The sequence below is a fragment of the Falco peregrinus genome, chromosome 10 (genome assembly GCF_023634155.1).
Source record: "Falco peregrinus isolate bFalPer1 chromosome 10, bFalPer1.pri, whole genome shotgun sequence".
NCBI lineage: Eukaryota > Metazoa > Chordata > Aves > Falconiformes > Falconidae > Falco > Falco peregrinus.
The window spans coordinates 20312552-20326886 of NC_073730.1; the positions used below are offsets into that span (position 1 = coordinate 20312552).

Sequence of the window (14335 nt, forward strand, 5' to 3'; positions counted from 1 at the left end):
ATCACTTTTGCAGGAGTAACTCAATAGACAGAATCATTGGAATCAGTGTGCCGTAAACAATGCAGTCCAGCTTTAACAACAAAGGCAGTGGGCTGTAACTAATGAGAACATTTTAAAAGACAGACCCCAAAACTTCAAGTCACTCGGTACACACCTTCCAGGAAAATAATTACGATAACATCTTCCTACCCGGCAGTCATTCTGCTTGAGAAAGCTGCAGCATGCCCGATTAGCTCCAAACAGAGGCAGCGCTAGCATGTACGTGGTGTTCTCATGTTCGAACATTGCAGGCCTTAACATCCTTTTTTGATAAAAGCAGGTATGAAGACACGACTTGTTCAAGCCAGTGGCAAGTGCCTAGTTTAATCTTTTATAGAACACTAGGATCAGCTTAGGCCAAATCATTTCTGCCTGGGACTCCAGTGACCCACGGCAGGGGCACATGGCGGGCGCTGCCGAGGTGCAGCCCCAGCTGCGCCAAGGGCTCGGGCTTTGGAGAGAGAATACCAGTTAATGCTAGTGGAGATGACGGCCTGGAATTCCTATTCATGGCCTTCAAATGTACTCTGAGCAATGACTGAAACAATGCAAGTGAGCAAAGCAACTGAAAGACTTATCATTATTTATTTCCAAATCTTCATTAGTGTTAACAGTGCGTTATAGGCACACAAAAGCACAGATCCTTGTGCTGAGAATAAAGATCATATCAAGTATTTTTTAAATCCTAACTGATATAGAAATCAATTAAGCTATTTTTAGGATTAACTTCAGTAGATGAAGTGGCTTCTTTTTTTCTTTCTTCGTTCTTCTGCTAGGCCCTTGAACCCTGACTTACTGGACAATGCAACTTCTCCAAATTAAATCATAAACAAAAACCAAAAGGAGAGCTGTCTCACTTCATTTCAGCAGATGTTTTTAAAGTTAGTGTTTTGAATAAGATTAACTTTCAGCAGGTCAGCAGATAACATTTATTTCAAAATCCTTTTTCAATTGTATTTCAGTTATAATACGTAGTCTCAAATCTGAATTTATCTTTATTTTCATATGAATTTAGAGTGGAGTTTTTGAACTTCGTGATTTGTTTTTAAAGACTAAATGTAACAATGTGCTTCTCATCCTTCTTTTGCTCAAAAACAAGAAACAACTTCAGCGGCTGTCTTCTCTTCAGTCTCATTCTTGGCTGCTTCAAAACTCTGTAATTGTGCCGGACTTGTGGTGCAGCCCAGCTACTATGAAACCTATTTAAATCCTCGGATCTGTTCTGCAGGTGCTTGCCTGACATCTTGTGAAACTGCTGTAATTTTCTTTTGATTACAATGCATTCAGCCTTCTAGTGCTTTCCCAATTAACATTTGTCAAAAGCATTTGCAATCACTTGCAGAAGTGTCAGGCAAAGTCTGCTGAATCAGGTCCTGGAGAATGGGCGACTGCTGGGGATGGAGAACGATGCAGGGGACAACCAATTATTACTATCCATCCCCTAACATATCGTGCTAATTAGTACATACTTAATCACTGAAATGTGTATTAGCATTATTGCAATTACTACTCAAAACCTATAATGTTTAGGATAGCTTTATCTCATGAGCAAAATCTCACTGTAAGAATTCATAACAATTCTCTGAAGTTCTGAAGTAACCATTTTCAGAACATATTTTGTGCTGCACCCTGAGCTAAAATATCCTGCCGTCATTACACAACTTTAGGTAGAACAATTTTAATGCTGCCCATTGAAATAAATTTCAAAGAATATCACCTATGATTCAAAAATGACCTGCATAGCTTAGTAGTAGTACATATTTTAGAAATATATTTGTAATCTCACATTTTAGAAGGACAACTTCTCCCACAAAACTGAAATAAATACAGATAATTTCTAAGAGATTTTCTCTTGAATTAAATTTTAAAATGGACAAGTTAGCATATTTAAGAATGTACCAGGAAACTTCAGACAGCGCTGGAAGTCTGGGGAAGAAGAAGGTTGAAAAAATAAGAAATGATCCAACACATCACTTTAAGGAATACATGTAGCTTTTAAAAGGCAGATCATTTTGTTTCTAATGACCTGTTGGGGAACTTAATCTGCAAGGCTGTTCTTCTAAGCTGCAAGAAGACACATGATAGCTGCCACCACCTGATGTGTCTTGTTCCGAAAGCTGAGGGTGATGGCATCTGTGAGCTCCCATGCACTGTCTTGCGGAGTGCTTTATCAGTATAAGATAATGGCAGTGATGATTAATATACTGAAACTAAAAAGAAGAACATACTCCATGTTGAGGTTATTAACCTATTGTTCCAAGCAGCAGGGGTGAGCCTCTACAAGGCTGAAGATATGTAATTTTTGTCCAACACCAAGAAAGCCACTTTTACAATGTGAGATTCTATTTTGGACTTTTTGATTAGGCTTAACAAGCTAGAAGAAAACGAAAATCTCTTGTGCCTTCTTCCTTTTTTTTTTTTTTTTTTTTTAAGAATAAGTGTGTATTATTATCGCTGAAGACAGTCTTCATAAAATAAAAAAAAAAAAAAAAAAAAAAGAAGAGCCATAGGAAGTAAATTCAAAGACTCAAGTTGAGGGTAATTAATTTACATTTGTTTCATGCAGTTCCTAACAGCTGATGTAAACAGTTATGCACACTATCTGTTTCTAAAAATGAAGACACCACTGGAGTAAAACTTAACACCTGTTTAACAGTGTGATGTCTATAAAAAACATAACACAATTGCCTAGGACAGCAGGGGAATAGTAACTTTGTCTCCCCAACTGACAGTGAAGAGCAGACGTTGAGAATGCACACAAGCTATCTAGTATTCTTTGCCAACAGGTTTCTATTCTAAACTGGCATAAAATACAGTTTAACAACCCCTAACCAAGCCAAATAAAAAAAAAATCGGCACCCAAAATACAACTCTAACCTTCGATTTAAAATTGTATTGAAATGCCCAGATAATGTGCCACTTCTGAAAACACTAATGGTCCCATTTTCATCTCTGGCATCTAGGTAATATTAGAAATCAGCTACATGGATTTTGCAGTTAAATGTATATGCTTTTATAGGCGAGGTATTTCACTGTGTTTGGACATGTGAAAATCAATGTGCCCGCCTTCGTTTTCAAAAGGTGTCATACACTGAGCTGCCATGTAAAGCAATGGCGACCAGAAGCCTGTGCAAATCCAGACTTCCCTGCTTTCTGCTTATTACCACTGTGTGCCTGTTTTCATGCTTCAGTGAATAGCAGGGAAGTTGCTAGGACTCACCTAATTACCTATAGGTTCCAGCTATTATGCTAGCCCGTACTCCATTGACCCTGCCAAATTCCATTTAGTCAAAAGCCAAATGTTTACACAGCCATTTATAAATTTACACCCTGAAATTTATAACAAATACACCACAAAATTAGCAAAATATCTATGATCAAGAACTGTGCTATCTGGTCCCCATTATGTTGTCTTTACTTGTACAACCACTCTTTAATCAACCTGTAGTGCATCAGATTTGATATAACAGTAAAGATCTAATTTACTTAACAATTTGCTGCATGACTTGGTCGTAGATTCTTGGTCTTACAAAGATTTAGTCGCACTAGTTTCCTATTATTTCAAGCCCTTGGTGATAGTATTCTCTGAGTTTTTGTTCTGTCCACACTCACAACATCCATATTTTCCTGCAGTGATCCAATAAAACTTAATGATGGGTATCATGGTACAAAGGGGGAGACAACTTCAGTTTGAACAGTTTGCACAGTTAGCGCAAATTGGGATGAGTGTAGATGAAATCTCTCCCTAACGGACTAACACAGAACAAAAGGATTTATCTTCTTTTTGTTACCAAGGAAACCTTACAATGTAATGCTCATATTCACTTTTTAGGGGGAAAATTCCCTTCATTCTTCCTGGTCTTTTAACTTAAAATTCCTTTTAAAAATCCTATTTCAGTGAGGATTCATTTGGTGCCTCAGATACCTCCTTTAGAAAGAAAATTACAGGACATATCCAGTAAATTTACCAAGGATATAAAACCTCAGGTTTGTTTCAAATTTTCATAGTGGCTTTTTGCAAGGCCTAATATATTTTATTTTATTTCTAAAATAAAGTTTTCACTTTTAAATGCAATTTTTACACTTACCCTTAGAAAATGTGCTCTTCTGCAATACCTGAGTGGTACTTGTCAGCTGTATGTCTGAAAACCATTTCTACATCTATGTACTATAATTCCCATGAGAAGAGAGAAGAAAAAAACAACACATGAAGAATGAGGTTAAGGGGGAATTCTAAGGGCAGCAGACCCCACTGTCAGGGTAAAACAGTAGCCAGGCTGCAGCATCTACAGTTCTAGAGATCTGAAGAGTTCTCCTGAAGATTAAGAAAATAAGAATATGGGGAGTACATAACATGGACAGTTGCAAAAGGAGAAAACGGTGTAGGTTTGCAGCAAGGGCAAGGTCAACATTAGGTTAATTACAGTGGTATTTCAGAGGTTTCAATAGGCAGATTTTAAAATGAAAGAAACAACAAAGAGAAAAAAAGGCAGGTTTGGGGTCATGGATGAATCCAAGATTTTGGCCCTGGGAGCAAATGTAAACCCTTGAGCTCGAAAGTGTGACTCAAATGTGACAAATTCATCTTTCATGTAGGAAGAAAGACTGTTGTTTTTGAAGCGCTCGGTAGTTGGGTGTTATGGTGTAGAGAAGAACTGATAGCCAAGACAGATAGATGAGGGAAAAAAAAAGAATCAGTGTGTGTCTATATATCATTATTGCTCCCACGGCAACAGAAGGAATACAGATTGCTGAGTTTCCCACAATGGTCCCAAGTTAACCATTCGAACAGAAAAGGCCATGACTTCCAATTTTGAGGCACTGACCTTATGACACCATTAAATACTTGATATTAAAGTACCATTGCAAAAGACACTAAAAGAAGGTTCTTGTGTTAGGTGACTTAAAGAATGTTATCCTAACACCTGTGTCTTTGAGTAGATGATTAAGAAATCTGAGTGAACCACAAAAAAAACCAAACCAGAACAAAAGAAACACAAAAATGTCCTTCATTGAATGTGCTGAAAATCTAATCTCATTCCATATGAAAAAAACTTCAAGTGTGTTATTACACATACAGATCCTTTAACTGTCTAACAACAGAAGGACTGATCTTCATTTTATACAGACTTTATGCCGAAACAAAGAGGAACTGAGAATATAATACAAATAAAATATAGAGTTAGAAACTGTACAGAATCTCTTCTTGGTTTTATAGCAGTACATCTCAAGGACAATCATTTTAGGTAATTTTTCCTTTAATGTAGTAGTCTTTAACTACAGGCAAATGTCCTAGGCAAAAGAGGAAATGAACTGAAACGTATTCTTAGATCTGCTATGTACAGATCCATGCAACACTGAAATACTGGGCATTGGCTTCATATCAGGAAAAACACCTTTCATGAATAAATGCATCACATATTCACACAAACCTGGTGTTTTCATATGGTTTCTATATTTTAGAAAGGCATAATCAAAATACATTTACTGATGTTGTAACACATTTAAAACCCAAGCTCATAAATCACTCAAAAAATATTCCTTCTGTGTCCTCACGGGTGAATGGGCAAAAAGCTCAGCTGAGAGGCAAGCACCCTGCAGTGTGTCCTGGACCCCTTCTCGTCTAGGTCTGGTTGGAACAAACTATTTCTCTCTGTCTTGCGTGCCAGCAAGGAACATAGGAACGTGATGGGGTGCTGGTGGATGCCCAGGTCTCTTTCTGGTATCAGATGGGATGTGGCCAGCACACGTGCTGTAACTTAGGATCCTGGAGATTTTCTCATAATAAAAACACTATGCAATGTCTTACTGGAGACCTTTGGTGGTTTGCTAAAGCAAAGGAAGCATTCCACAAAGCCTTTTCTTCTCTCCCTGCTCTTCCTTAATACTTTTCGTTCAATGCAATGATTTCAAGACTAGCTTTTGCAACATTCATGGCAGCTGCTTGTACTGCAAAAGCTACTTAGAGCCTGCACCTCCATTCTCCCCTCTTACTATTAAAGCTTTGGAGAATTTAAAATGCCTTTTCATCACAGTTAAACCGAATGAAAATGACATGGATGAGAATGTATGAATACGAAAGCTTTCCATTTTTTCTAATTACTTAGGTGGGTATGTCTCTGCTAAGTGCAGCCCCTAAGCCTCCCTGGGGAACAGACTAGCTTGACTTAGTGAGCAAAGCTTGCCAAGACGGCTGCCCTCGCAGCTGGAGCTCGGTCCTCAAACACCTGGAACCTGCCTCAACCCTGGCCATGTATTGCCAGGGAGGTCTTTGGGAGACAGACTGGACAGATTGCCACTTGGCTCTGGAGATCCTTAATGTATTGGTTCTAAACTGCCTCATTCTGCTGCATCTTATGTACTTTTGTACCTGGAGAAGCTGTATGTACGCTGATATAACTGTGCGCACACTATGTAGATCGCCCTGCTGTGCATGAATCAGCTTTGCCGAAGCAGGATAGCTACTTTTCATGTGGAGAAGCCATTATTACTACTTTTTTTGAGGTAGAAAAAAATGGCTGCTAAACACGCATACCAGTGAGAGAAGTGAAGTATTACCTCCATTGCTAAAGCAGCTTATCAACATTCTGTTCCTTCCTGCGTGCATCTTCTGCCACGGAGCACTGCTCTTGGTATTTACTCTCTGCAGATGTTACTATGTGGCTGTGCCTGTTCATATAATTTTTAGGGATTTCTGAGACCTAAAGACCTCCGTTTTTCTTTCCTCTTTTTTCAGTGTCTTTCCTTTTAGGTACTTGTTCCAAACTTAAAGTGAGCTGAATTGCAATTGTAATGGACTTATTGAGAAACCTGCTAAAAAGGTGTTGAATAATCATTTGAATAATATATAATAACCAATGGAATAATAATTGAATTGTCTATCCTGGCATTAGGACCCATGAAAATAGGGCTGTGGGAAAAAACTTATGCTTGGTATTGCACATTAACCCCATAGATCTCCTCTGGGACCTCCCAGCAGACAATGCTCTCAGCTGCTGGTGGCAAGAAGTTAAAAGGTCTACATATATGTTGTAATCAATTCAGAAGTCAGGTAACACTGAACGGATGGGAACAGGCTTCTGGCTCAGTGTGAATGAACTCAAACTTAGTTTAGCTACAGAAGTCAAACTGACTAATGGTGTAAAGTGAATAGACAATTCCCCATCTCATTCTCAAACACAGAAAAGCTGCATGCCTGTATTAAAACAAAAAAACCAAACAAAAAAGCACAAGCCTGTAAACCAAATAAAATAATTGTATCTCTCTTCAAAGGTTCTGCAAATTTGCCTTGCATCACTGTAACGCTGTGCTGCTGAGCATGGCACAAAGAACCCCTCCTCACCTTTCTGCCAAGAGCTAAATCTAGGACCGAAGATATCATAACATAGCTATCTGAATGGAAGTACAAAAAGATTAAAAATGAGAAAAAACAAATTCTTACCTTGGGCAGGATCAGGTGGGCCAAACTCCAAAGAATATCGCAGAATGAAGTTGTTATTCCACACATACAGCTGGTTGTCTCTGGGGTTGTAATCCACTGCAGCGATGTACTGGTACTGGTTGGGGAAAGGAATGTCCACGTGCTCGCCTCTGCTTAACCTGGTGTTGTAGATGTAATCGATGGCGTTCTTACCGGTCTCACTCTCATTGTCCTGATACACTGACCGCACTACATACAGGACACCACATATCATGAAAGCATTGGATGCTGCCCGCTTGTCGTATGTCGTTTCCCAGGTGGCTTCGAAACGCAGGGTGTAGGGGTTCAGCTGGCTAATTACTATCATGCCGTTGTTTTGCTCTGTAGCATAAATTACCCATAAGCCATTTTCATCAACCGCCAAGTCAATATCAGTCTTTCCTCCCCATCGGTATGGAGAGGTGTCATGGTAATTAGCGTAATTGATTATGGCCTCTCCGCTCTTAATTCTAGTCCTCAAGTCAAATTTTACTATGTTCCTAGTTCTTTCCTTGTTAAAAAAGACAGCACCATCATACACCACAAATCCAGTACCATCCACTCGATTTGGGAGTTTATATGTTGTCTGCTGGCGTCCGTTTTGGAAGTCCTCTAAAGAAGCATATTCTATCAAAGTATCGGTGCGATATGGAGTCCATGGCATGAAGTATATTTTATCTGCAGCCTGGAGAGGATCTTTGCACCAAGCACCTGCTTTTTGTTCAGCTTCATATAAATACGGTGAGTCCACAATTGCTTTCAACGTCCCCGGGCAAACAAAAACTAACAGTCACAGAGAGAAGTAAGACAAGAATTACGTCAAATTAAGATTGTCTTATAATAAAAAGGGGAAAAAAAAGAAAAAAGGTAGGTAAATCATAATGACTGTGTCAGGAAGAAAAAAAAATCAATTTAATTGGCACTAGATTATACCTTATGTTATAATTAATGCAATTATCACCCTTTATCATCCACTTTTCTTAAAGTTACCATGTTCTTGCTGTACCAGTATGGAGAGTGGATGGGAACTGTTTTCACTAGTACAGACCAAGGCTCAATGGCATACACAGACAGCTGAAAATGTAGAGCTACTCTTGCATTTTCGTCTTAAGACTTTTAGTGAGTACGCATTAACGCTCCAGAGCTTTTAACTGGTGTGCAGCAGTGCGCTAGGTCATTTCAGTCAAAAAAAAAAATATCACATCGACTTGTTTAGAACTTTAAGAAGTGGTGAGGCTGAAAAAGGAGGTGCCTCGATTATAAATAAAGGAACAAAACAAATCATCAGGTATATAGAGAAAGCAATTAGGAGCAGAGAAAACAAAACACAACCAAAGCAATGAATGAAACAGACCAGGAAACCCTGTAACCATGGCATGCTATGGAGAGGGTTCTGGAAGCCAGGCAAGATGACACTTGATTAACAAGAAATTACCCAAGGGTGAGAGAAAGAGAGGGAAAGAAAGACAAAGAGAAAGGGAGAGAAAAAAGCAAGGGAGTCTTCCCTCCAGCCCAAGTATTTCAGACACTATACCCCGCCACCTACTTTAAGCAGCCAAGTCACTTTATTGCAAACAGTCGACTTCTTTATGAGGTGTACTTATGAGATCCTGCTGATTATCATAATATAAGAGTGTTGTGGGGAGGGGAAGGGAAGAGGTTAACATCCATAAGGCACATAACAAGGAGCTGGGGTTTGGACTGTATACGTTATTTACCTTTTTGCTCCACTTCTATTTTAAGCATCGGAAGAAAAATAAAAAAGTGCAAGGAAAAAAGAAAGAAGATTAACATAAATTGACTATTAATCTAAAGATTAAATTAGTAACAGACGCTAAATATAGGGAGAATAAGAACTGCACTATATTGGATAAAGAGAAACAGACAACAGGAAAACCTAGCAGGAGAGAGATTCTACGGTTACACAAGTGAACATGGATCAATCATTTTAGTAGATTAAGGAGGCAATACAGATAGGTTGGCATGTAGTTTCACTTAGTGAACCTGAATAAATAATGAATTGCTTTACTAATGCATGCTATACATACTCTTCTTCTTCTCAAAGTATAATGCTATCAAGTTGGTTTTTAAGTGACACATTATCATATATGTGCGAGTGCACATATACATATTAATTAGATAATTATAAATTCAAAATGCAATATATTAATTTTATAGGTTTGTATGTGTGCTTATTAAACCTTCTCCCATCTTCGCCCCAGCCACCCCTCTGCTTTTTTTTTCTTGTAAAGAAAGCAGCTTGCATCCTTTAGCCCTCCTTAGGCTTTATTTTATTTGGTTTCCTGAATGTTATTCTTGAGAACTTTTGCCACTTCTTAGTCTGTAACTGTAAAATCAGACTAGAAGGAATAAGCAAATCATCTAGAAAAAAAGAAGCAAAAGCACAGTAAGCCAGAGGAAAAGAGAAGAAAAAATTAACATTAAGCTCATTCAGATATTCTCCAGCATCATCGATTAAGCCCGAAACAGCAAGCTAGTATGCAAGAACAGTCATACTAAGTGTTTAAAACAAATATCCATCCCACTACCGTACATGGAAAATATAAACCGAACCTGATTAACGAAGTTACATTACTATAGCAATTTTTCCCCAAGGAAGTTTTAAGGAACATGTTACAGGAAGACATATAGCTGAAGTCCAGCTAGTAAATAGCTTTCCAATAATTATTCGCAATAAAATCTATTTCATATACTCAGTAGCCTTTGAAGTATGCTCCCTTAGTTACATAAAATGACCTGGAAAATGACAGATGTACCGATCTGTGTAACAGTAGCTGCTGATACCAAGGAAGTGTATCAAAACTATTTGCACAGCTATTACAGTTTCAGTATTACAGTATTATCCTGAAGAATGTATTTGTATGTTTCCTATAAAGTTTTGGATTTTCAGTTTCATTTAACGAAATTACATATGATTATTTTGAGAGAATGGTATTGGCTGAGCTGATCTAGTGTTTCTTCAGGGAACAATTCCAAAACTTTATGGGGGAGTGGGAGGCGGTTAATAGCCTCAAAATGAGCAGTAGTTCTCCTAGCCTTTGTTCATTTATACATCTTTAGGTATAATACTTGTTTTTCTGCAATTTGTAATTCTTGAGTTATCCAAGTAAACAGAAGATGTATTCTGAGGTGAATTCCTGGGTTCCACAATCAGTGTTAATGACTTTCAGATGATTCTGTTTGTGAACTTTTATGCATGAGTTTATTCCTTGCCAAAGAGCAATATTGATAATGTACCTGCTTAGAATTAATAACAGGAGAGGAGGAAAAAGATAGGGATAACTCAGATCATTACTGGCATGTCTGCTTTGCCTGCATTGGTGTACAGCTGTACATTTTTCAGGGACAGATGGGCTTATTGAAATAAACAAATGCTGCAAAGTCCAATCAATGCAGACAAAGAGAGAATAAAACACTTTAAAATGTTTTCTACTGAATTCCTGAGTCCAAAAAAGGCTTAAAATAAAAATGCACAGATGTACAAAACGGTACTTTTGATGTTCTTCTTTATGAAAGGGCTGACTTCTGTTATTCAGTCGAAGTGTCAACATACATTGTGCAGCGTAATTGAGAGAAATGTCAAGTATGGTACTCTCAATTTCTTTGTAACTTAATCAATAACACTGTTATTTTGGGACAAAGCAATGCCTATCAAATTTGTCTAGAATTTTAGTTTTGTTGGAGATCCAACTGAGTATCTCAATAGATATTTTTTGTCTACACTTTCAGATGCAAAAAAGGAAGCTTTTTTATTAAATAATTTCTTATGAGGGCGATGAATAGGGAACCCAGAGAAAGCTCAATTAATATGTATGATCAACAAAGCAGCTATGTATTTCTGGAGGCCAGCAAGCCATAAGAGGAGCTCATAAACTGCATTTTGTACAAGGGTGACACCAACTCCAGTGTGTAAGAACTTCCAAGTTTTACCACAAAACCTGTACAATTGCTATTTGTAATCTCTCGTGGACTGAAAGGTGCCACAGTGCAACACAGTAAATTTTGCATTCTTGCAGTAACTGAATGAAGTTCAGGAAAAGTAAGAACCAGAACTCAATCTTCGTTTGAAGTGCTGTGATCACTAAAAACCTTCCTTCCTAGACCCACAAAAGCCTATCCACCTTCCTAATAAGTCTCTTATGCTGGGACAGCTGCTATTTGTAAACCTAATGATTTCAGCCATTCTGTACGTTTAGATATGGAGCACTGGAACAAGTAAGGGAGGAAAAAATTAGACTTGATAACTGGAGTTTCTGTCAAAGAAACTTGGAAAAATACCAGGATAGGCTTTGTGGGACAGGGAAGAAAGACGGTCAACAGTCAAAACTGCTACTGAAGCACAATGTGGTTTGAAATCAAACTTCAAAACTATTTTAGTAACTAGCAACCTTTTTAATGACTGCTGGTAATGACAGGTGTTGCCTCCTACAGTCCTGGAACTGGGCATAGTGTCACCACTGTAAATGCTGCAGTTGACAAACTCCAAAACTTACAGACTTTGAAAAGCAAGAAGTATCCAGAATCCTGGGTTATGATAGACACAGAATTACAAATGGTAGGCCAATGCAATTGACAGTAAACAAAAATAAACATTTTAGAAGTAGAATAACTACATGTTAGAGCACAGGGTAGGCCGCGGTGTGGCACTATACTTCTGAAAACTGGAAAAGAAAAGATTCCTGTAGATAGCAATACCCAATCAGTAGAACATATCCACACTTCTCTTCCTAAAACAGCATAAAAAGTTGTGTTTGAACATTATTCACATTACGCTTTTTCTCTATGAGCTAGCCTACTGGAACTGGAAACGTAACCTCTTGCCATTTGACTGACCTCATGGTTTGGAATCAGATGCACTGTCCCCTTTCAGAGAATTTGGGAATGAAAATAGCGCTAAAGCAAAAGTGATTTTTGTGGAACAAAACTTTGGTTAGATTGGGGTAAGACATCATCACTCCTCAAAAGTGGCACGAGAAGAACAGTTACAACAAGCCACCGATACTACACACAGGAGGAATGGTACTAGGGATCACTGTATGCAGTAGGCTTCCAATCCTACAAATGGTACAGAAAAAAAATAAAAAATCAGCAAGCAACCATTTCACAGTGACACAGCAGAAATGAAGAAAAAAGATGATCTGTGTTTGGCCTTTAACAACAGTGAAGGTTCAATGTGGTGAAACAGTACAGAGTATTATTTTTTCGGTGTAAGAAGTCTAAATTTTAAAATTGTGCAGGAAACAGTATGGACAGTTTTGACATAGCTTTGCTTATGCCAGAACTCATTTCCTTCCTTTTTGGATATATACTGTCACCACAGTGTTTTTGCATCTCAGACTTGGCCTGTTTCCTGTATCAACAGAAAATGTGACTTTGGTTAAGGATTACTGCAGATCAAGAAATTCACGCTTAATAATAACTTAAGGGAATGATCAGTGCACTGCTCAAATTCCATTGCAAACACAGCTATTTCTCTGTTGAGTTACAGGACGAGGGAGAAGTCACTGCAAAGAATGACCTTACAAGAAAGCAAAACCAGTTAAAATTGTTGAATCTGCAGAACTTTTCTAAACATGCATACATGTCAATGAAAAAAAAACATCAATTATTGCAAGGAAATAAGAAGTATGTCTAAAGCTACTGAATTCTGGCATTAGAAAGAATATTGTACAAAACTGCTGAAGTAGCCGTAACTTCATTTTTTTCTATCTCAATATGATTTCAGTATTTACTTTGTTTTCAGTGAAAAATTCTGTTTTGGCAGCTGATTCAAGGCACGGTTCATATTTTCTCTTTACATCAGGAGTGAACCTTTCTTTCTCGCTTTTTTCCCCATTGTTTTTAAGAATCAACTTTCAGTAACTTATTGATGAATTATTTACTCTGAATCTACATTCACTTATAATGTGCCCCAGAAGCACAAAGTCCTCTTACAATGTCCCACAACTGGGGCATTCGCCTCTGAGTGTCAGCGCTGGGTTTTGCTATGCACCCAAAGTCAGCACAACAGCAGGTAGCCTTTCAAGTAGATCATGATTAAAATTGAAGTCAATTCCTGCTTTCGAAGTCTGTGAGCCAAGCCAATTTGTCAGCAACTGGTAGCGGGCAAAAGTACAAATTTCTATCTGGCCTACTGAATAGCTAATTTGAGTTTGTTTTCTGGAAAAACAGTAGCCTTAAAAGCCAAACACTTAAGAACACAGACAGACACTTGGCCAGCACCACACCATGGCTTCTTTCCACACTTCGTGAAGCTAATTGGAGGCCCTAGTCTGCAAGTGCTCTGCATGCATAATGGGTCTGTGGGCCATAAACATATGCTTCTTTTCCATGTAACAGCACTCCAGCTTTAATTGTGAGGGCCAGAGGAAGTGAACAAGAATAAAAAGATTATACTTACTGTAAGGAACACATTCATACTGAACTTCTAGATATTTGTATGTTCCAGGACAAGGATCAGGAAACACATCTGACCCAGTAACTACTATACACTGTGTTCGGTTGTTGCACCTGTAATGGGAAAAGAAAGCAAACCAATTAATTTAAAATTACACTGAATCTGCAAGTTCATACTAAAGTACTATATGCAGTGCTAACTCTCTTTACACTTGGCCAGTCCAACCCATACGACAATGAAGTTAATTAATACTACATCAAAGTCCATAAATAAGACTTCAAGACAGTATCTTAGTTCAGGCTTTTCACTGTTAAGTTTGGAGGAGATGTTACTCATTCCCTCTGGTAGAGACAGTTGTTCCGAGCATATACTGATTTGATACTAGTGTTCAATAAAATCAAAACAAAATGTAATGATGA

The 14335-nt window shown here is 38.1% G+C and overlaps 1 protein-coding gene across 17 annotated transcripts in view; it reads right to left on the minus strand.

Moving 5' to 3' along the window:
• Positions 1–14335, minus strand: part of ADGRL2 (adhesion G protein-coupled receptor L2) — a 394136-nt gene that overhangs the window by 36976 nt on the left and 342825 nt on the right. For all 17 annotated transcript variants that reach the window (XM_055814914.1, XM_055814915.1, XM_055814917.1 and 14 more), the window contains 2 exons: positions 13920–14029; positions 7481–8281 (listed from right to left, as the gene is read on the minus strand). In XM_055814914.1, the coding sequence (XP_055670889.1) occupies positions 7481–8281; positions 13920–14029 (911 nt within the window). The remainder of the gene's footprint in view (positions 1–7480; positions 8282–13919; positions 14030–14335) is intronic.